Below are 22,129 nucleotides of genomic sequence, written 5' to 3'. Positions count from 1 at the left end.
CTGCAGTCTCTCCAGCGTGCTCTATTGACAAAGCCTGCAGGCTTAGCATCCTGCCATCTGGAAAAAAAAAATATTTAAAGGGCCCAGATCTATTTTCATAAAGTAGGCAAAAAGTCTGAATTTTGAGGTGGGAGGCAATGGATAACTGGCACAGTCTGCCCTTTAATTATTCAGCTTCTTCTGTATGCATCCTTCTAAACACACGTGAACTCCCCAGCAACCAACAAAGCTGTATTTCTACCAAAGAAGATACACTTTTTCCAAGTGAAGTTCTCATCCTTTGTCCAAAAGGAGGAAACACACGGTTTCGAGAGTCATTGTATCTATCACTGGTTATGTTAATTGCTCTTCATATTCAGTCATAGTCACACTAAATATTCCATTATCTAACATCTGAATTGTAAAGTTACAGCTTGTAAATAAAATAAAAATGTGAAGGAGAGAGGATATGTGTGTGTGTGTGTGTGTGTATCAAATAGAAACTTTGTAAAGTTGTTAGGATACTTACCTCTTTAATTTGTTAAAAGACCATAACTGATGTGTATGATTCTGTTCTTCCACTCCCCATACCGTATTTCCCCTGCCCTCAACTAGAATCTTGGCTCCTTGGAGTTTTACTTGGTGGAGTGACCCACACCCAATGGATTGAACCCTCAATCATCCTGCTGTAGTTTGGATATTTTTTATGGACCTGTCTTCTAGATCTCTCATCCTCTTTTAGCTGTGTTTAATGTGTTGTTAAACCCGTCCATCGAATTCTTAATTTTGATTAATGTAGTTTTCAGTATTAGAATTTCCATTATTTTTTTCAAATATACTGTTACTTTTTACAGTTTTCAGTTAACTGCCGAAATTTTAAATCGTGTCTTTTGTCTTTTTGAACTTAGTACGTCATATTTGTTTTATAGGGCACATCTGATAATCTCCACAATTGGAATATCTTCAGGTCTCTTCCTGAAGATATTCTGTTGGTTCTTGTTTTATTGTCTTCTATCCTTATGTGTCTTATTATCTTTGATCATAGTAGATATCTTATTTGAAAAATTATTGGTAGAAATAATTTGAGGACTAGGATAATGTTACCTTTCTTCAGAGAATATTTTTGTATCTTCCGTTAGGAGCCTTGGCATAATAGTTCTAGTATCACCTTAAGCCAATGGTAGGTCTTGGGGTTTTCTGTCATCCTGATGACTTGTAGCTGGGCTGCAGTCCACGTAATGGCTGATTTCTGGTACACCTTTACCCTTATAGAAAATCTTTGTGTCCCAGTTCAGAGTGCCGTGTTGTTTATTTGAGCCCCTACCTTTTGTAGGTTATTGCCTCCAGCTTTTGTCCCCCTTCTTCCTTGAGGCTGTCAAAAGTACTCTCAGCCTTTTGGCAGTCTCTAATAAATAGATAAAATTCTCCATAACAGAAGTAGCTCTGGATGCCTGGTTCCTCTTTAAAGAATTTGCAACTTCTGGATCTTGGCTTAGTAGGTCTTACCATTTTGTTACTTATAAGATTTAAAAATTGTTCTTTAGCTTTTTAAGTTATCTTCAGTGGAGGTTTGTCTGAATTAGCTCATCTGGAGCTATTAATGGAAGTGAAAAATCAGGGCAAGCTATTTAACTTGTTATTTAAAATGTGCTTCAGTTTTCTCATCTGTAATATGGGGTTAATAATTATCTTGTGGGGCTTTTGAGATTTTTAAGTGAGGTAACACATTATGAGCTTACAGTAATACCTAATACTATAAAATGCTCAATTTATTATTATATTACTTTGAGAACATTGGAATGTTTAAAAACTTTTCCAAGCATGAATTAGCCCTTTTTTAAACCCAAACTAATTTGCAGGGATTACGAAAGACTTTCAAATAACATTTACATTAATTGACCTTTCTGTTAACCCTGATTTAGGCAAGTGAAACTCTTTTCCTTTAATGTTTTTGAGACTCAACGCTACAAGGAAAATTTAATTTTGTCTAAAACTAGATAATTACCCTGATATCTGTGTATACATGTATGTATGTATGTATGTATGTATAAATATATGTGTGTGTATGTATATGGGGATATATAAAGACTGATAAGCCATTGTGTGTGTGTGTGTGTGTGTATGTGCATGTGCACGCGTGCGTGTATGTGTGTGTGTGTATGTCTACATAAATACATAAAGGCTAAATGGGAAGATATCTTAGTTATTTAAAATATTGTCTTTTGTTGATAAAATATAATTGGGCTGGAGCTAAGGAGAACAAAATGAAGTAGCATTGGGTTGTTTAAATATTTTAAAATTCTGAAAATTTGAAGCTTTTCTAAATATCTTTTTCTTTTTTGTGTTTAAAATAGAGGATAATTACAAAACCCTTGATTTACCCTATTTTTAAAATTGACTGAGTTCTTGGACTAGATATAAAGTTGACGAAGGAAAATGATTCTAAAAACAGGTAGCTGAACTCAATAAAGTCTGGTGACAGCTACTTTAGTCTTGCTGCATGAAAAGCAAACATAGCTAACAATGTAACCTCCAAAAGTGCTAGATACATATACTATTTCTCTATTCCATAGATCTGCATCTTTCAAAGTGCATTTGATCTTCTTTCTTTTGCATCCATCTAATTTTTGTGCAGAGGAAGTTTAACTTAATCTATTTTGCATCAGCATTGAACCCATCTGTATAATGTTCAGTCTTTCAATGTGTTTTTCCACTTTGTAAAATGAAACAATCATAATACATAAAAATTTAAAGAAATTCAAAATAAGTTTCCTTTGAGATTTAGAGAGATGATATATGGCAATCTGAAAATTTTCTTAAGTTGTAAATAAATTCTCCTGTTTGGAAGTTTGGTTTAGTGTCTTTTTAAATTTTTTATGCTACTGTGTGTCTTAAAGTTACTTTAAGGTAATCATTTTCATGATTTTGTTTTCTAGGTTAACAGAACCTTCCGGATATTTAACAGATGGTCCAATTAACTATAAGTATAAAACCAAATGTACATGGCTAATTGAAGGCTAGTAAGTATACAATTTGCATTAAATTAATTTATTCTGAAATGATAAAGAAGGTGATTATATCAGTGTTAAAGCATTAAAATATAACAACTTCATAGTTATATAGTTTATTCTGTTGTTTATTATTGGAAAACATTATTCATGATGTTTTAAAATGGGATTGATGAATTTTAGATATAATGTTTAATGTAAATTACAATACCCTTTTACTTGTGATAATAGTTTGATTTTTACATATATTTATTTTTAAGTTATGTTACTATGGCATTAAGTCAAGTATGCATTTTTGGCTTCTTTTAAATCGCTTGTTATGGAATTTGAAGACTGCATAGAAAGTGTAAAAATATTCCATGCTGAATTATGCCATTGGTTCATACTATTCAGCATTTTAGTTCTAAGGGTGTTAAAAAAAGAACATTTTGTAAAAGAGAGAGTTAATTGTCCTTTTAGAGGCATTTTTCAGTAATTAGGGCTTGAGACTGAATTTATCTATTTAAACATATTATGAATGGATCATAAATGATATGAGTTGTTTTTGAACTATTTTATGATTTTACAGAGTGTATTTGGAAAACTGGGTTTTTATTTTTGTTACTTTAAAGGTTTTTTAAAACTTCAAGGTTATTAATTCCCTGTGTACCTGTGGTCTCATATATTTGTTAACAAATAACAGTATATTGTATTGAGACCTTTTGATTAAAATTTGAAGACCTTATTAGTACCTCTAGTTAAGAGTTCATAGAAATAAGAACAGTCTTGAGTATTGAATTTAAAAATCAACTTTATTCAAGTACAATTTGCATACAATGAAATACACCCACATTAAGTGTACAGTTCAATAAGGTTTCAGTAATGTATACAATTTATGTACCTCCACCTTAGTCAAGACATAGAACATTTCCTGTTGACTAAATTTTTATAAGACATAGAACGTTTCCTCTTGACTAAATTTTTAGAAAAGGATGATACATACATATGGCTGGTTAATAGATTTTGGAGTTATATATCATTTTTACAAATTAGATATGACTGGTTATCAGTCTTTTATACTGATGACTTATGGATTTATAGCTAAATTATCTGTAAATAGGTTTTTAATAAAATACTCTAAGATTTCTTTAGACCGTGCTTTACATATTACATATTAATTTTAAAATATTTTAATTTTTTTTCAGTCCAAATGCAGTGTTAAGATTAAGATTCAATCATTTTGCTACAGAATGTAGCTGGGATCATATGTATGTTTATGATGGAGATTCGATATATGCACCTTTAATAGCTGTACTTAGGTGAGTAGTTACGTTTAATTGATGAATTTATAGTCAGTTGTAGAAAAGTAACTGTATAATTTATTAATTTTAAATATATACTCATCTTTACTGCAAAAGTAAATTTAGCATAGGCGTTGATGGCTAAACTTCAAAGATGGTATAAGAGTATGATGATACTGTGACTGTCAACTTAGGGGTATATATAATAATGTAAACATTGATATAACAGAGATAAGTAGTTACTGTTTCAGAAACGTAGATTTATTAATAAATACCCCTTATTCTTGCTGTACATAGTTCATTCTTTTAAAGTGAATTGAATCTGTTTTCAGAACTATCTGCATTTGGATAGATTAATGTGAGTTCTAGCTGACAAAGGAATTAATAGATATATATTTTATAGTTATCTTTTTATTTTAGAGAAATTATAAAATTTTAAATTCTGTAAAAAAAGGTTAAATTATGCTTTATGTAGTGGTTTAATAAAGAAGGTGTTTCTATCAGTTCTCACAGTTTGGGAATTTTGGTTGTTTCCAAATATTTTATTGTTAGTAGTCAGGTAGTAAGATTTAATTTAAAAATTTTAAAATCACAGCATTTTCAGTATCAATTTAAAATTCTTTATTATGTATGTACAAATTATTATGAAATGTTTTATAAACAGGAGAGAATATATTAGATAGAAAAATTTTTGAGCATATAGTGTAGATTTAGTGTCCAATTTAACTAACATGATTGTTGACCAGAGTTATTCATTACATTATTCCTTACTTTTGTTACTTATACAGTATCTCTTATATGTCCTGTCATTGTTAAAAATTTAAATATGGGTAAAAGCTTCTTGTTCCCTTCAACATTTTTTATTTTATTTTTATTTTTACTATTTATGTTGTAAATATTCTGTTTTAACAGGAATGTAAACTATTATTTTTTTGGACAAATACGTAAGGGCTGTGTTTCCGAATGACTGTTTCAAAATGACTCCTTGAGAGCTTAGATGCTTATTCTGTGATACTGCTATTGCTCAAGATACTTGTAGAACTTAATTTTTGAGTTGTTTGAAAATTATAGAAAGGGTATTCCGGAGTAACCCTTCATCTAACACCAATAGATAGAAAATGGAGCAGAGCCTTGTGAATAATTACATTGTAAGATAATTTATTGCAACAATTAGATAAGATACTAGGTTCAAACATTTATTTTTAGCAATTTAGATGTAACTGTTATCATTCCTCTATTTTTATGACATTATTGACTGACCATCATTTAGATGTGTGCCTTTTCATTTGTTTTTCTAGTAGTTGTGATGACTGCATTAATTAACAGTGATTCATTAACACTCTTACCAGCCATTTCTTGATACTAAAGGAAGCTTTTGTAAGATAATTAGCAGGATGGGATTTAGTATATGACTGTGAAGGTGGAACCAGTGACTTTTCATCAGCAAGTATTCCTGTTAACTATCCTGAGAGAAATGGAAAACTCATGTTTATTGAATATCCACTTGAATCTAAATACTGTACTAGGCAGTTTAAGTGTCATCAGTCCTTGTTAGGATATTGTGGAAGAAGTACTATTATCCCCCATTTATTGTTGAGAAAATTGAGACTCAGAGAAATAAAGTTTTACTTCTAATAGATGGTAGAGCCAGGATTTGGACTTGACAATCTCCGGACTTAAAAGCCTATACTGTTTGTACTTCATTTTACTAAGAATTCAGAATCTAAATGTTTGAATTATTCCAGCTGTATAAGAATTTATTATTCAACAAACATTTGATAACCTCCTCAATTCAAGAGACTGTCATAAGCCTGGAGGATGCAGTAAGGAGTAAGATACAGGCCATTGCAGACACCAGCTACCTGAAGTTGCACCCAACTTTATAGGTTTAGTGCACAGTCCTTCACAAAACTGCCCTCACTTCAGATAACAGCTGCAAGTTCAGGGGTCTCCAGGCCACCTGCACTTCTGACCAGCTGGCTACAAATTTAGAGGTGCCAGTGACCCCCTCAGGTTCAATAATTTGCTAGAATAACTCACAGAACTCAGGAAAGCACTATACTTATGATTATAGTTTTATTGTAAAGGATAAAAATCAGGACCAGTCAAATGAAGAGACACATAGGGTGAGATCTGGGAGCATCTCAAAGCTGTGTCCTCAGGACATATGTTACCTCCCCAACATATCAGTGTGTATTGCCACTTAGGATGCTCACCTGATTTACAGGTGTACAGAGTTTTTTGGGGGTTTCCTTTTGTAGGCATTGTTGATCTAATCATTGGCCATAAGGCTGAACGCAATCTTTAGCCCCATTCTGACTCTGGAAGTCAGATTGATTTCTTGTGGCTTAAAGCCCCAGCCAATCACATGCTTGGTTTTTCTGGTGTGGCCAGCTCCCATCCTGAGTCACCTCATTAGCATAAACTCTGAGCCCACCATGAATAACAGAGACATTCCTATCCTGTCACTTGGGAAATTCCAAGGATTTGGAGGCTACATCACCACACAGTAGTTGGGCACCGGTGGTGGTACGTAAACAGATTTTTTACACAGCACAGTAAGTGTTATAATCAGGTTATGAAAAGAGTGCTATATGATTTCAGAAGTAATGAATTCATCATGGTGAGTTTCATCATGAGTAGAAGAATGATAGACAAAGTGTGGGGGTCAGACAGGACATTCTAGGTAGAGAAAAACGTACGTACAAAGGCATGTACACACTAGAGAACATTATATTTTGCGACAGTAGTAAGTAGTTACGAGTAACTTGATCATAGGAAATGTGAAGGGATAGCTAGGTGCCAGATTACCCAATAAATGGTAATCAGTAACATCTACTGAATACTTACTATGTGAGGGGCAGTGTGCAAGAGTTCTTTATATATATCAAGTCATTTAATCCTCACAATAACCTTTTAGGTAGGTATTATTATTGCCATTTTGTAAATGGAGAATTAAGGCACAGAGAGATTCTGTGAGTGGCCCAAAGTTGCTTAACTGGTTGGTGATAAAGTCAGAATATGAGCCTGATTTTATAATGCTGTAATCACTGTAGTGTTGCTTTCTTGTTACCACACTAAAGAAATTGGACTTTATTCTGTAGGAAAGACTTTTTAGAATATGGAGAATGGATTGGAATGGAGACCTGTTATTTTTTATTGTGTGCTAGACAATCATGTGCTGGACACCATGTCTGTAAAGTCATAGGTAGTGATAATTTGAGGCCTAGAAAGTTATTATATTCCCAAAGAGTGCCTGGGGACACTAGAAATCCACAATCAACTGAATTCTAATTCAGGTGTTGAGGTAATTCACACCAAACTGAAGTTCAGTCCCCTGAAGGGCCTGTCTTCTACTAGTTCACTTTTACACCTAGTCTTTGGGGTCTCAGGTCAAAGTGAGGGCCCTGTGTTCCACTTTTTGGTTTCCTAGCTATGTAAAACAGCCCAGTTTCTTAGCCCTTCAGACCTCACCTCCAACTTTGAAATCAGTGAATGCCCATAAGAAGAAATGGCTCTAATTCGTGGGCTTATTACCCTTTTCTTAGTTCTCCCAGTACCTTCAGGCTGAATTTTTTTAACTGTCATTTTTTTCTAGTTGACTTCAGTGGGAGGTTTGGTTGGTCCAAATTGGTATGTTATGTGAGAAGTGTGAGTCCTCTTTCATTTACTGCTTTCACAACACTTACAAACAAACAACCAAGCAAACAAATCTGCTCTTTTCATCTGTTTCAGAGGGATTAATCATATCTGTTATAAACATCTGGGAATATTATTTTTAGTAATGTACTCATTTGATATAATCTCACTGCAATGAAAAATATATATGTGTAACTAAAACTGGTCTTACAGAATTTTAATTGTGTTGACAGGCTCCTTTTAAAATCTTTTGTTCTTTCATAAACATAAGCTAGTCGATGTTGTAATAAGTATTACAACATCAAGCATTGATTACTTTTTAATTTGTTTGCTTTTCAAAATGTGTTTACAAAATAAATTATTTGACTATAATATTTCATTTTGTTCTGTCAAATATGATTTGAATTAGGGAATTCAGTTCCTGGTGGTGCCTAAACATAAGTTTAACAGTGTCTAAAGGCATTGACTATTTTGAGTAATGTAATTTGTTGTTAGCAGCTTCTTTTCTTTCTCAGATTTTATGCTTTCATAGATTTAGAGAGGATAGTATGTATAAATAAATGAAGATACATAGTTTTCCCCCATGAACAAGTAGGGTTAAAAAGGGAGAAGTACCAGTTATTAATTTAGAACTCCTGCTTTTATACATTTATATTTCTCCCCACAAACTTCATTTTCTTTTGTGTGTGTATGAGTAATATTGTCTTTTGGAATAATTATATATTAATGTAATTTGCATAAGTATGCAAAATTCTAAAGAAATATAAAAAGTGTGTATTTTAAGATGAACTAAAATACTTAGATTAGTGTATTGGAAATGTACAACTTTAATTAGAGTAGCATTGTAGTCACTCAGCTGATGTGGAATGTTCTATCTAGCTTCATGAGAATTTGCAACTAGTGGGGAAAAGTAAGGCTATAAGGTCACTTGTTAGAGTACCAAGGTGGTTGGTTTTATTTTATTTTATTTATTTAGTTGAAGTGTAGTTGATTTACAATATTATAGTAGTTTCAGGTGTACAACATAGTGATTTGATATTTTTATATAGATTATACTCCATTTAAAGTTATTATGAAATATTGGCTATATTCTCTGTGCTGTAATTACATCCTTGTATCTTACTTATTTATACTTAGTACTTTGTACCTCTTGATCCTCTTCCCCTATCTTGTTACCTCCGCCACCCCCTCCCCACTGGTAGCCACTAGTTTGTTCCCTGTATCTGTGACTCTGTTTCTGTTTTGTTACATTCATTTGTTTGTTTTATTTTTTAGATTCCACATATAAGTGAAAACATATAGTATATGTCTTTCTCTGTCTGACTTAATTCACTAAGCGTAATACCCCCCAGGTCCATCCATGTTGCTGCACATGGCAAAATTTCATCTTTTTATGGCTGAGTAATATTCCATTTGTGTGTGTGTGTGTGTGTGTGTGTGTGTGTGTGTGTGTGTGTACCATATCTTCTTTATCCATTCATTTCTTGGTGGACACTTAGGTTGCTTCCATATCTTGGCTTTGTAATAATGCTGCTAAGAACATTGGGGTGCATATATCTTTTTGAATTGGTAATTTCATTTTCTTTGGATATATACCCAGGAATAGAATTGCTAGATCACATGGTAGTTCTGTTTTTAATTTTTTGAGAAACCTCTGTACTGTTTTCCATAGTGGCTGCACCAATTTGTATTCCCATCAAGAATGCACGAGGGTTCCCTTTTCTTCACATCCTCCCCAACATTCATTATGTTGTCTTTTTGGTGACAGCCATTCTGACAGGTGGGGGGTGATGTCTCATTGTGGTTTTGATTTGCATTTCCCTGATAATTAGTGATGTTGAGCATCTTTTCACATGCCTGTTGGCCATCTGTATGTCTTCTTTGGAAAAATGTCTATTCATGTCTTCTGCCCATTTTTTAAACAAGGTTTTTTTTTTTGTTGTTGTTGTTTTTGATGTTGAGTTGTATGAGCTCTGTATATATTTTGGACATTAACCCCTTATCAGACATATCATTTGCAAATATCTCCTCCCATACAGCAAGGTTGTCTTTTCATTTTGTTGATGGTTTCCTTTGCTGTGCCAAAGCTTTTAAGTTTGATTAGGTCCCATTTGTTTAGTTTTGCTTTTGTCTCCCTTGCTTGAGGAGACAAGATCCAAAAAATAATGCTACAACTTATGTCAAAGAGTGTTCTGCCTATGTTTTCTTCCAGGAGTTGTATGGTTTCTGGTCTTACATTTAGGTCTTTAATCCATTTTGAGTTTATTTTTGTATATGGTGTGAAGGCATGTTCTGATCTCATTGTTTTACATGGAGCTGTCCAGTTTTCTCAGCACCATTTGTTGAAGAGTCTAGCTGTTCTCCATTGTATATTCTTGCCTCCTTTGTCATAGACCATAAGTGCATGGGTTTATTTCTCAGTTCTCTATTCTGTTCCATTGATCTATGTGTCTGTTTTTGTGCTAGTACTCTTACTGTTTTGATTACTGTAGCTTTGTAGTATAGTCTGAAGTCAGGGAGGGTGATACCTCCAGCTTTGTTCTTTTTTCTCAAGATTGCTTTGGCTATTCAGGGTCTTTTGTAGTTCCATACAAATTTTAGGATTATTTGTTCTAGTTCTGTGAAAAATGTCATGGGTATTTTGATAAGGGTTGCATTGAATCTGTAGATTGCTTTGGGTAGTATGGACATTTTAACTGTATTAATTCTTCTCCAAGGTGTCTTTAAATGAAGGTTTACATATGACTTAAGTTAATGATCACCCTATAGTATTATGACAGGATGGATGGCAGGCCAAAAGGAAGAAATGGGACATTGCAGTCCAAATGGTGAGAAGAGAAAAAGGAATATGGTGGCATGAGAGTAGATGTTAGTCTGTTGGCAACAGTAGCAGAGCTAATTGGTGAGAAATGGCTAGGAACTCATTTTAGATTTATTCTTCTAGTTGCCCATTCTAATGTAGATACTTAGTGATTCTGACAAGAATATTTTGAGTAAATTTTGTGTGATTAACTGTCATATGTACATTAATATACAGAGTGTTCAATTTTGCTCTCTTACAGTGGTTTGATAGTCCCTGAAATAAGGGGAAATGAAACTGTGCCTGAAGTTGTTACAACGTCTGGCTATGCACTGTTACATTTTTTTAGTGATGCTGCATATAATCTAACTGGCTTCAACATTTTTTACTCGTAAGTATTTTTTCAAAAAAATTCATATTGTAACGATTCTTATAATTTGACATAAAAGAGTTTATTGTTTGTTTTTATAAATGTCTTATATACCAGGAGCAGGCTAGTGTGTTAAATTCCAAAATATATAGCATCTCTTCCTAAGTGACATAAAATTTTAATAATATATCCCAAAATACTGTCCAAGCTTGTATAGGATAGTTTCTAAGTCTCAGGACACTATAGTAACAAGTTAAGTTTGGTTAAAAATTAATTACAAAATTAAAAATTTTTGGAAAACGATTAAGTAAATATATTATACAAACTTAGTGTAACTTTACTGGTAATAACAGATGTGTAGGATTGCAGGGAGCCCTCATCTGCCCTACTGTGCTCCGAGGTATTTTATACCTAATTTGGAGAGTGAATGAGAGCTGAGTTTTCATAGTCCTTCTGTATTCCAAAGACTGTACTGGATGCTTTATATATATTATATTCTTTAATTCTCTTCTCATCAGTTCTGTCAAATGGGTATTTTTCCCATTTTACACATGAGGAAATTGAGGCTTAGGAGATAAGGTAAGTGGCTATATACCACTGTCTTCTCTAAAATTAGAAAATAGTATTTATTGAGCATCTATTGTGTAGACTCTATATACATTTTTATATCTGAAAGTCCAAGGGTGAAGTGAATTAGCCAGAGATGCTTTCAGTTGCTTTCATTAAGAATGGCCACAGAGGAACTTGATACATTTTGTTTGTTTGTTTTCTTCAGGAACGTAGAGAATGATAACCAGAGAATTTTTCGCGAGGAATTATATATTCTAAATATCCTTGAATCAGCAATTTATTATAGGATTTATTTATATCAAGAATTTACACAAGGGAGAATAAATATATAGTAGAATATAATCAGTTAGAGAGCCTTAAAATAAAACTTGGTAAATATCCTTTTACTTCCATAACAGTGTATAGGTGATAGCATGCTGTTTAAGTATTATATAACCAGTTTAAATCTTGGCTTCTCATATTGTTTCAGGTATTCATGAATTTAATTTTTTTCTGTGAAATATATATTCAAAGCAGTTGAGTACTTAAGTCTTTACAAAACAGTGTGCTTGGAACTGTATAGATCCTGCAGATGTTGAGTATGTAGTCTTGGTAGCAGAGTAAACTCATTGAATGAACTGAGGCCAATTACAAATGTGTGTAACTGAATTGCTTTAGGGTTTAAAAGGTACAGAGTAAAGAATTGAAGTCGCATTGTAAAATTGCGTTAAATGAAGCACGTAGACACAACATAAAAATTATAAAGTTAACAAAATATTAGCCAAAGTTCTTTTTCAGTTATCTTGAATTAGAATATATATGAATTATATTTTACAGAATCAATTCTTGTCCTAACAATTGCTCTGGTCATGGGAAGTGTACAACTAGTGTCTCTGTTCCAAGTAGAGTATATTGTGAGTGTGATAAATACTGGAAGGGTGAAGCTTGTGACATTCCTTACTGTAAAGCCAATTGCGGCAGTCCAGATCATGGTTACTGTGACCTAACAGGAGAAAAGCTGTGCGTCTGCAATGATAGTTGGCAAGGTAAGTGGCTTTTGAAACATTGATTTATGTATCTAATATATTAATACAAATTCTACACTCATTTGTTTTGCTGTAGTTTACGCACCCAAATCTCATGTGTTTGTTTTATTTTTAGAATTTCAGTAACAGTCAACTTCTTAATAGCTTGCTTCTTCACAAGTAAAATCAGTAAAGATTTTGTCTACGTGCTATTTTGAGAATCAAGTGAAGTTATATATGAAACGCTTTAAATTGTAGACATGTGGTCATTATGATCTTCTTTAATTTTTTGTTGAGTTCCCAAAGATCTGGTGACGTGGCTGAAATTAACACGTGGTACATTCAAATTTGATTTATAATGGATAATATAAATAGTATATTGCAAAAATAGATGCTCATCTGGGAAGGTACTGGACTATATCAAAGTTGTTTCTTGGGAAAGACTGACCTCTTGTGGCTATGTTTTAAAAGAACATAGAGTATTTTTAAAAGTTTAGACGTTTTACAGCTGCTTATTGCAAAAGCAATGAGAAGAATTGGGGAAGAATTTCTAAACAATTTTTATAAATATATTATTAAAGATTAATTTTAGACTGCATTGAAGAGTTTTAGCTTACTTAAGTATTTGGGTATAAAATCATAAATCTTGTCATTGTGGAATTTAATGAAGAGATAGGTCCTAGTTATCTATATACTTACCCACCCAGAACTTGCTTTGTGCAGATTACATTTACGTACTGAGAGCTTACTTTGTGCCAGTGTATTAATCCTGTTGATGGGGGAACTTTGACTCAAGAAATACATAATCCAAAGTTACATGATCATGTGTTATTATAATACAGTGTAACAGTAGTAGCAATAGTTCCTACCAGAGCTGTCTAAAGTAAAAACCAAAGAGAATGGTTTCATATTCAACATTCTTGAGACAAGTTAGAAAAAATGTTACTGAGTGTGCTGAGTACTTATTCAGAGGAATTATTTTAGGCTTTCCATAAATTATGCCCATTTTAAACCCATGTTATTTCATTAAAAAATTAGTTGCTCCAACCATATGAAATACCAGTGATTTCTTATTGAATTAAATTTGATTTCCTACTATGATTATGACAGATACAAATTTCTCAGTGTTTTTAATTATATATATGAGGCATATATTTTGTTGAGTGGCTATTTTAATAAATCATGACCTTTCTTCCCTTAAAAAGTGCCTTGAGGTATCTTTTTTTTTCCGTTTCAGTCTTGAAACTAAAATAACGTCCTTTTCTATGGAGAGAATAGTACACCAAGAATATATTTAAATTAAGGCCTGAGAGATAGAAGTATAGCTTATACGCATGGCGTTTTTCTGACTGGTCTTCATCTGCTATTAGTCCCCATCTCATTCTAACAGTCTTGAAAGCAAAAGAGGGATATATTTGTATAATATTCTCTATGAGCAGCTCTGTCCTTTTTTGTTCTTTACTTCCTTTTAGTAGTTCTTCTTTAAAATGCTTTATTTTCTGGAGGTTTTGTAATATGTATCTGGTTGAAAATGTTATCTTTTGTTTTTCTGGCTTTTGTTTATCAGCATTTCGCATTTTATTATTCTTGTCAGGAGTGCCTGAAATCATAAAAATTCCTGGCTCTTAAATGTCTATAAGCAAATGAAAATGGGGAAGCCAATGCTGGGTTTGTTTACTTTTAAAGCAAAGTGATAATATGAATAAGTTTATATATATATATGTATTAACACATATATACGCATGTACACATATATTTAAAAAAATGAGAATAATGTTGAAGTGCTTTATTATAAAATATACAGAAATCAGATACATTTTTATACCACTATTAATTCTTTGTAATTAAATAATTTATCTCTGAATTGATATGAATGTTTTATGGGTAGTGTTTGGTGAAATGGATATTGTGCGTCTTTCAAGACAGATGATGTGCAGATTGGTTTCTTTGAGCCTCCAAACTGACTCCTGATTCTATATCTAAGGAAGCATAGCTTAAAGTAGGTGGGATTGTTGACTATATCACTAGGTTTTAATTTTAGATATATGGAATGGGAGAAATCATTGAGGGGAAATGGAGAGAGAGATTTGTTTCTAGGGCATCTGAGGAATGATCAAAGAACTGGAGATATTTGAAATGAGAGCTGAGGAGGCAATCTGTATGAGATTCAGAGTCTGGCAGTTTTTTTGTAATGTGTTATTTGGAACTGGATTCTTTGGGTTAAGAATAACAGATTGTTGCTACCTTCATTATATTTTATCCATTTATGTTGGTTAATTTTACTTACTCTGTTTGGTTCTGTGCTAGTATATAAAAAGAAAATAAATGTTGTTTTCTAGAAACTGAGATTTTATTAAGAGAATCCAGAGGAAAAGCCTAGATTTTTGTTAAGCCTTGAATCCCCTTCCTCACATTTCTCTAGTGCTTGTCCCACCTAGGCTTCACATCTTGTTTTCCAAATTTAGTTTTTCTATGTAACATCTCCTAAGAGTTTTGCTTAGCCATTACTATACTTTTTTCCCCCTTAACTTTCTCATCTAAGTGTTTCTTCCTTAACCATCTGCTTTCACCTTTTTACTGTTTTAGGCAATAGGAGTATATTTTAAGACTAGAGGGCACCATTAAAGCCAACTGTCCCCCTTTTTCTGTGGAGAGCACTTGTAACAACCAAAAGCTGAAACAGTAAAGAATATAGAAAATGCTAGTGCAACATTTTGAAAAGCACACAAGTTTACTGTATAATGTTTAATTTTGTTATAATGTATAGTTTTCAAAGACAATGATATATACATATCAAATAGATTACTTAAAGGGTAGAGACCTGTGTGGATTCATCTGCTTCTGTGACATCTTTCACTTAATACAATTTAAGTCTTAATAAGTCACAGGAGGGAAAAAGACAACTTTGAAGAGCAATTTTTTCTTTTAAGATGGCTTCCAAACATTGGGATAGATGAGGATTTTTTTTTTTTTTTTTTGGCAACACCACGTGGCATGCAGGATCCTAGTTCCCCTATCAGGGATTGAACCTGTGCCCCCTCCAGTGGAAGCGTGGATTCTCAACTACTGGACCACCAGGGAAGTCCTGAGGAATTTTTAAAAGGCATGAAAATCAAGAGATAATAAATTGGATTTATGTTCATATGTAAATAATACAGTAGAACATTAATTTTCAAAGCAGACTCTCAGATACGGTGTGTTCCCACCCCCCGACCCCCGTCAACTCCCTAATCAGAGTGGCTCCAGGTTTCTCTCTTACATAACTTTAAAAAATCGGAACCAGTGGAAGTCTTTGATTTGATTGTAAGCAACAGAAACAGTTCTGGCTTATCTGAGCAGAAAAGGCAGTTATTGGAAAGTATGTCAGGGACCACTATCTCCCAGCATTCATTCTTCCCTTCTTTTTAGTGATAGAATTGACTGAGTTTTTAGCTCAGCACATGGTCTTCAGCTACATACCACATTTTTTCCGCCTTCCTTGTGTCTAGTATGGTTATTGTGCTAAGTTTAGGTAAGTCGGATGTGAGTGGAAGTGCTGTGTGGGAATTTTACATCATTGAGATCTTTTCCAATGGCTGGTAAATGGCAGTAACTGTAGTAAGCAGTAGCACTTGCCCATTTGCCTCTAGAATGTTTTATGAGAGAGGAATTAACTTTTAGTTTTTTAAAGCAACTTATTTTTTGTTCTCTAAACCTGTAATCCGACTAATACCAAAGGGTATTGGGTAGCTCACAAAGGAGATGGGAAGGCTGGAAAAACCTTGGTTAGAAAGGGGTAGGTGTAACAGAAGGCTAGGTGGATTGGTTCCCAGCAAAGATGAAGCCACAGGAAAGTTTGATTAGGATATTCCTGTTACTGCCACTGGACCCTGGGGTACCACCACTGGTGTCTTTACTGTGGATACTGTATGCTACAGGCTTGGGGAGAAAAAATTCTAAATTCTCCCCACATCTTTGTATCACTTTTGAAGATTTGAAGGCCTGCTTAGTAAAATCTACTTGGCTAAACTTAGGTCTTATCCATACCTTGCTTGGCTGCCTTGAGATATAGAAATAGAGAATTTAACTTTTCTGAATTGTGTAGTGGGAAAGGATTCTGTTTCTGAACAAAATTCACACAGTGAGAGATTTTCCCAAACTAGGAAGGGGGTTCAAATGATCGGAATCTTCTAAATAAATTAAAAAATCCAAATAAAGTATTTTGAAGTGTAGATTGTTGCCATAATTGACAAGGAATGGGCTGAATAGTTCTCTCATGCCTACTCAGAAAAACTTTGCAATGTGGAATAGATGGTAGGAGTAGACAGGTTGAAAAGATAAACGAGCAGACTTCAGGGTACAATTCTTTTCTTAATCTATTACAACAAAACATTTTCCACCTGTTTTATAGAGATGAAAAACAGGTTGCCAGGTTTTATATACAAGACCATTGCTTAGCCATTTAAAATTTGTCCCCAGTCCTTTCCTATTCCAGAATGCCCTGTTCAATCCTATCGTTCAGTCCTTTTACATGTCTTCAGGATATTCTTTATAGATATTCAGTGTTCCTTTTCAGTGTGGTTCAGACACTGTTTTCATGTAAGGATTGAAGTTGGTTGTTTTCAGCCTTTAGATGATTGATTAAAAGACAGTATCTTAATATGTAAATCAGGTAATTTGATAGTTTTTCATAGTGTTTCCGATTCTTTATTGAAAGTTACACTTTGGATTTATCTCAGTTCCTTGAATGTTCTTTGTCCCTAAATATTTCAAGGCCTTTCTTATTTCTGCACTTCCCCCTACAACACCCTCACCCCTTAACATTCGAAGACTGGGTCACATCCCCCCACGTGCTTTCATAGGACCCTATCTTTTAAATTTATAGCTTTTATCACATTTATGTTTGTGTGATTCTTTATTATCTTTCCTACTGGAATACAAACTCCATTAAGTTAAGAATGACTATGTTTTGATCACCTTTATGCCCACAGCATCTTCTGTAGTGCCTGTTGTGTAGTAGGTGCTCAAATTTTGTTGTTGTTGTTGTTGAATGAATGAATTAGAAATGTATTAGTTGCTGGTTTAGTGATATGTGGACATTTAAGTATAGATGTTTTAGAAGACTAGTACTCCAATAACTTATGCAATTTACTTGATATATAAAGCATAATTTTAAATATTGAGGGAAACATTTGAATTTGAGCATCTGGTCAGTTATTTTCTTTCAGTCCTTTGGTTTTAGATTTTAGCATTTGCCATTGGGTGGCAGTATTGACTACCAGAGCACGCACTTAGACTCCGTGGCATTATTCAGGTTGTAAAAACTTGATGATTTTGTTTGTTTTAGAAAAATATAAAATCTTTTATCTCAGATCCATGAATATTTTATCATACATTATTTTTTTTTCTGGGTTAGTCATATAACATATTAAGACAGAGTTAGTTACTTTAGGATAGTGTGTATAAGTACACATGAGACTATAGGTTGCTTTAAAGAAATCCACAGCATAGCTTATGGTTTCCTTTAGAAATTTAATAGTAATGAACGTGATCTCTCTATTTAACTTTGTGGAGAGACAAGCAACAGATAATGTGCTAGATTAAATTCTTCTCTTTTTGTTCATTTTCCCCACCTAGCAAAAACAGCAAATCCAACTTTTTGCAAGAGGCAATAAGTTTTTATTCCTCAGCTACTTGAAAAGTTGTTTAAAAATAAAAATAGTATTGAGGATGTATATATAACAAGCTTTATTTACTAATTCATTCATTTATTTTTGTTCATTTTATGGAACAAAAATTTTAGAGCTTCTTCCAAGTGCTATGTACTATTCTAGGACCTTTGAATACATCACGGAACGAAGAAAGTAAAGATCCTTGTGGATCTTACATTCAAGCTAAGAGAGACAGGCCAGAGATAATCAACGTAACATATATATTATACATATAATATTTTAGAAAAGGATAAGTGTAATGGAAAAATAAGGTGGAGCTGAGAAGGAGGGATAGATAGATCCAGGGATGGGAGTTACAATTTTAAATAAAATGATCAGGTTAGGCCTTATTGAGAAGGTGACATTTGAGTAAAGACTTGAAGCAAGTGAGGGAGTTAGCTGTATAGATATTTAGGAGAAGGGCATTTCAGGCAGAGGGAATAGCCATTGGCAAAGGTCCTAAGGCAGGAACATGCCTGGTGTGTGTGAGGGCCAGCAAAAGGCCAGTGTGCCTGGAATTGAGTCACTGAGGGGCAGGTTGTCAGATGTGAGCTCAGAGAAGTTGCAGAGCAAGGAGATGATCGGGGATATGGAGGTAAGGTGCTGGAGTGATGGAGGTTTGTGAGGAATGGAGCTAGATGACCTAAGCCTTAGTGTTGTAGGCCATTGGAAGGATTTTGACTTTTACCCTAAGTGAAATGGGGAGCCATTGTAGAATTTTGAGCAGATGATTGATATAATCTGACTTAGTTTTAAAAGGTTCCTGTTGACTTCTATATTGAGAATAGACTACGAAAACAGGGTACCAGTTAAGAGACTACTACTATAATTATAATCTAGATGAGAAATGATAGTAGTGTGGGCAAGCAGCAAAGAAGGTAAGAATTGCTTAATACTGAATGTGATTTTAAAACAGGGTTAATAGGATTTGTTGATGCATTGGATATGGGGGATGGGAGAAAGAAAAGAGTTAAGGATGACTTGAAGATTTTTTTGACCTTAGAGTAAGATAGCGTTGTCATCAGTTGACATGAGGAAGATTTTAGGAGGAAGATCAGTTTGAATTTGGTATGTTACGTTTGAGATGTCTTTTAGACATCTAAGAGGAGATGTTGAAAAGGCAGTTGGAGTTTAGTGGAGAGAGGTCTGTACTGTTTGGGGCTGCTTGGCTTAAAAATGTTAAATTGGAAATGGTTGATGATACTTAAAGCTATGAGATCAGATGAGATCATGAGGGAAGGGAGTGTAGAGAGAGAGAGAGAGAGAGAATAGAACAAAGGGCTGAGCTGTGGGTTACAACAAAATGCACAGAATATTCTGTGCTAGACATAGGTTCCTTCCTTGTGAAAGATTACCTAATGTTGAAATATTTACAACCACTTACTTTATTGCCTCTGACTTAGTTAGGTGGGATAAACAAATCCTGCTTTCAATCCCAGCTATCTCTGTATTTGTCATTTTCAACTAATCAGAACCAGTCTATAAAGCTTTGTTTTCAAGCCCTTCACAACTCAAAAATAATAATTGGAAGGCACTGATCTTTGCTAACAGAAGGGCAGTTCCTTTCCATACTGTAATCACATCATTGACCTAAACTCTGAGAACCAAGTATTCTTGGAACAGATCTGGTGTAGTGATTACCACTCACAAATTCATTGTTCTGTAATATTAGGATATTGTCAGAACAGCTTTGGACATTTAAAATACACTAAAATTGATAACTGTCCTTTGGAGATTGGTTTTATAGGCCCAGAAAATGTTTAGAATACTTTGGATACTGAAACAAAATCAAAATTTTCTGATGATGTTAGAAGATAGGACTCTTGCAATGATGTTATCTCATTTTGCCTTTTATTGTGGAGAACTTCAGATTCAATATGATCATAAGACTATTTCTGGAGTGATTACAGTAAGTTACATGTACCTCTCTTCAAATCTTCCTTCTCAGCATACTTTTCCTTTCCTATTAGCAGTCCAGTTTCTTTGTGGGAAATTGCCTTTCACTCATTGAGAGTAGTCTTGATGGGATGATAAATCCAGATACCTGTCTATTTTAAGCTTGGTTTTTCAGCCTCTTTTTAAAAATTCTTTGAATTTCCCCATGTGTTTTCAACAAATATCCATTTTTCCTTAACCTAGCCAAAAGTAGTTTCTGTGGCTTACAACAAAAGAAATCTAGCTGATATACTACACTAGAGGTACTATTCAGGGAATTGCTGTTAAACTCACTTGAAGACTTTAAATTTTTATCCTTCTTTATGGAAGAAAAGTTATTTTAGAAAATTAATTTATATAAAGCAAGTAAAAATTTTGTACTGATTTCTAGTATCAAAACAGAGATAGAGTCCCTTAGAAAAACTTTTCCAGTGCAAAATAGACTACTTTGGGAAGGAAGAAAGAATATAATTCAGTAGTTCTGGAATTGCTTTGGAGAAACTTTCAAAACTTTGTAGTACTTTCTTTATTCTAGGTTTTGTCCTTTGCAATTATTTCTCAATTGTATTTACCTCTGATTATAGAAATTTTTAGTTGTAATTTTACTGTTTTCTTATGGCATGTATATTTACTATACCTAATAATGCTGGGCTTCATTAACATATTTTGCCTGTAGACTTAATTATACTTAATTTCCTTGTATATTAAAATGAGAGGATGGACTTCATAATAGTAATAACGTTACTATTATGAAGGTTTCATTATAGTATTTAATGTTAAGTACAATCTCATTCAATCTTATTTTATTTTCACAGAATCCTATGTTCTTCTACGTATAATCTCCATGATTAAACTGAAGTTTAGAGAAGTTAATTCGTCCAAGGTTTCATAGCTAATAAGTTGGAAAGCGAGGTTTGACTTCATAGCTCTGGCTCTTAATCTTTTATGGCTCTAAGGTTGTTTTTATTCATTCATTCATTCATTCATGCAGTAAGTGAATACTGAGGCCAGTCATGTAAGAGTTGTGGGCCATGTTAAGGATTTTTATTTTTAGTGTGATGGGAAATCATTGAAAGATTTTGAGTAGGGAAATGATAAGAGTAGATTTATATTTTTAATCATTCTGGTTGCATTGTGGAGAGTTGAATGTGATAGGAAGGGAGCAAGAATGGAAATAAGTAGACCAGTTTGGAGACTGTTGCAATAGTCCAGGTGAGATTGGATGGTGGCTTGTACTAGGATGGTAGTTGGAAAGGAAAGGATCAGTGTTGAGAGCCTGATAGAGGTGATCGAATTTAAAAATGTTTATAATTGGTAAGGTGCAGACACTTAGACACCAACCAATCAAAATTGATGCTGACTTTAGGACGGGGGCAGGATCCTGGATGAGCCATGCTGTGCCAGGCATTACCCCTTTAGTTGTCTTTTGTGGCGAGTCTGAATTATCTCAGAGGGGCAAGGGGAACTGGGAAGGGGAAGGCCTGGTACCTGCAGCAGCATCTACTTAACAATCAGTGAAGCATTTCCATGTTTTAACAGTTGGAAAGGCTGTATTCCTGCATACATAATGAATGTCAGTCCAGGATTTGTTGGATATGGGTGTGGGAGAAAAAGAGAACTCATGAATAGCTCCAAGATCTTTGCCCTGAGCAACTGGGTAAATGGAAGTGCCGTTTACTAAGATGTAAACACTGGTGAAGGAGCAGATTTGGAAGGGAAAAAATCAAGATTTTAGTTTTGGACATGTTAAGTTTGAGATGATTATGAGACATCCAAGTGGAAATGTCATGTAGGTAGTTTCATTTTGAGTCTGGAATTCAAGAGAGATTGTGAGGATGGAGGTATAAATTTAAG

At 33.8% G+C, this 22,129-nt stretch overlaps 1 protein-coding gene across 1 annotated transcript in view; it reads left to right on the top strand.

The window, feature by feature from the left end:
* ATRNL1 (attractin like 1) overlaps positions 1-22,129 on the top strand; it is a 688,151-nt gene that overhangs the window by 22,742 nt on the left and 643,280 nt on the right. The window contains exons 2-5 of the mRNA XM_036829651.1: positions 2,916-2,999; positions 4,172-4,285; positions 10,969-11,097; positions 12,463-12,671. Coding sequence (XP_036685546.1) covers positions 2,916-2,999; positions 4,172-4,285; positions 10,969-11,097; positions 12,463-12,671 — 536 coding nt within the window. The remainder of the gene's footprint in view (positions 1-2,915; positions 3,000-4,171; positions 4,286-10,968; positions 11,098-12,462; positions 12,672-22,129) is intronic.

Source organism: Balaenoptera musculus, chromosome 16, assembly GCF_009873245.2.
Source record: "Balaenoptera musculus isolate JJ_BM4_2016_0621 chromosome 16, mBalMus1.pri.v3, whole genome shotgun sequence".
NCBI classification, from domain to species: Eukaryota; Metazoa; Chordata; class Mammalia; order Artiodactyla; family Balaenopteridae; genus Balaenoptera; species Balaenoptera musculus.
Note: the sequence above shows the minus strand (reverse complement) of the source record. Positions and strands in the feature narration are given on the sequence as shown.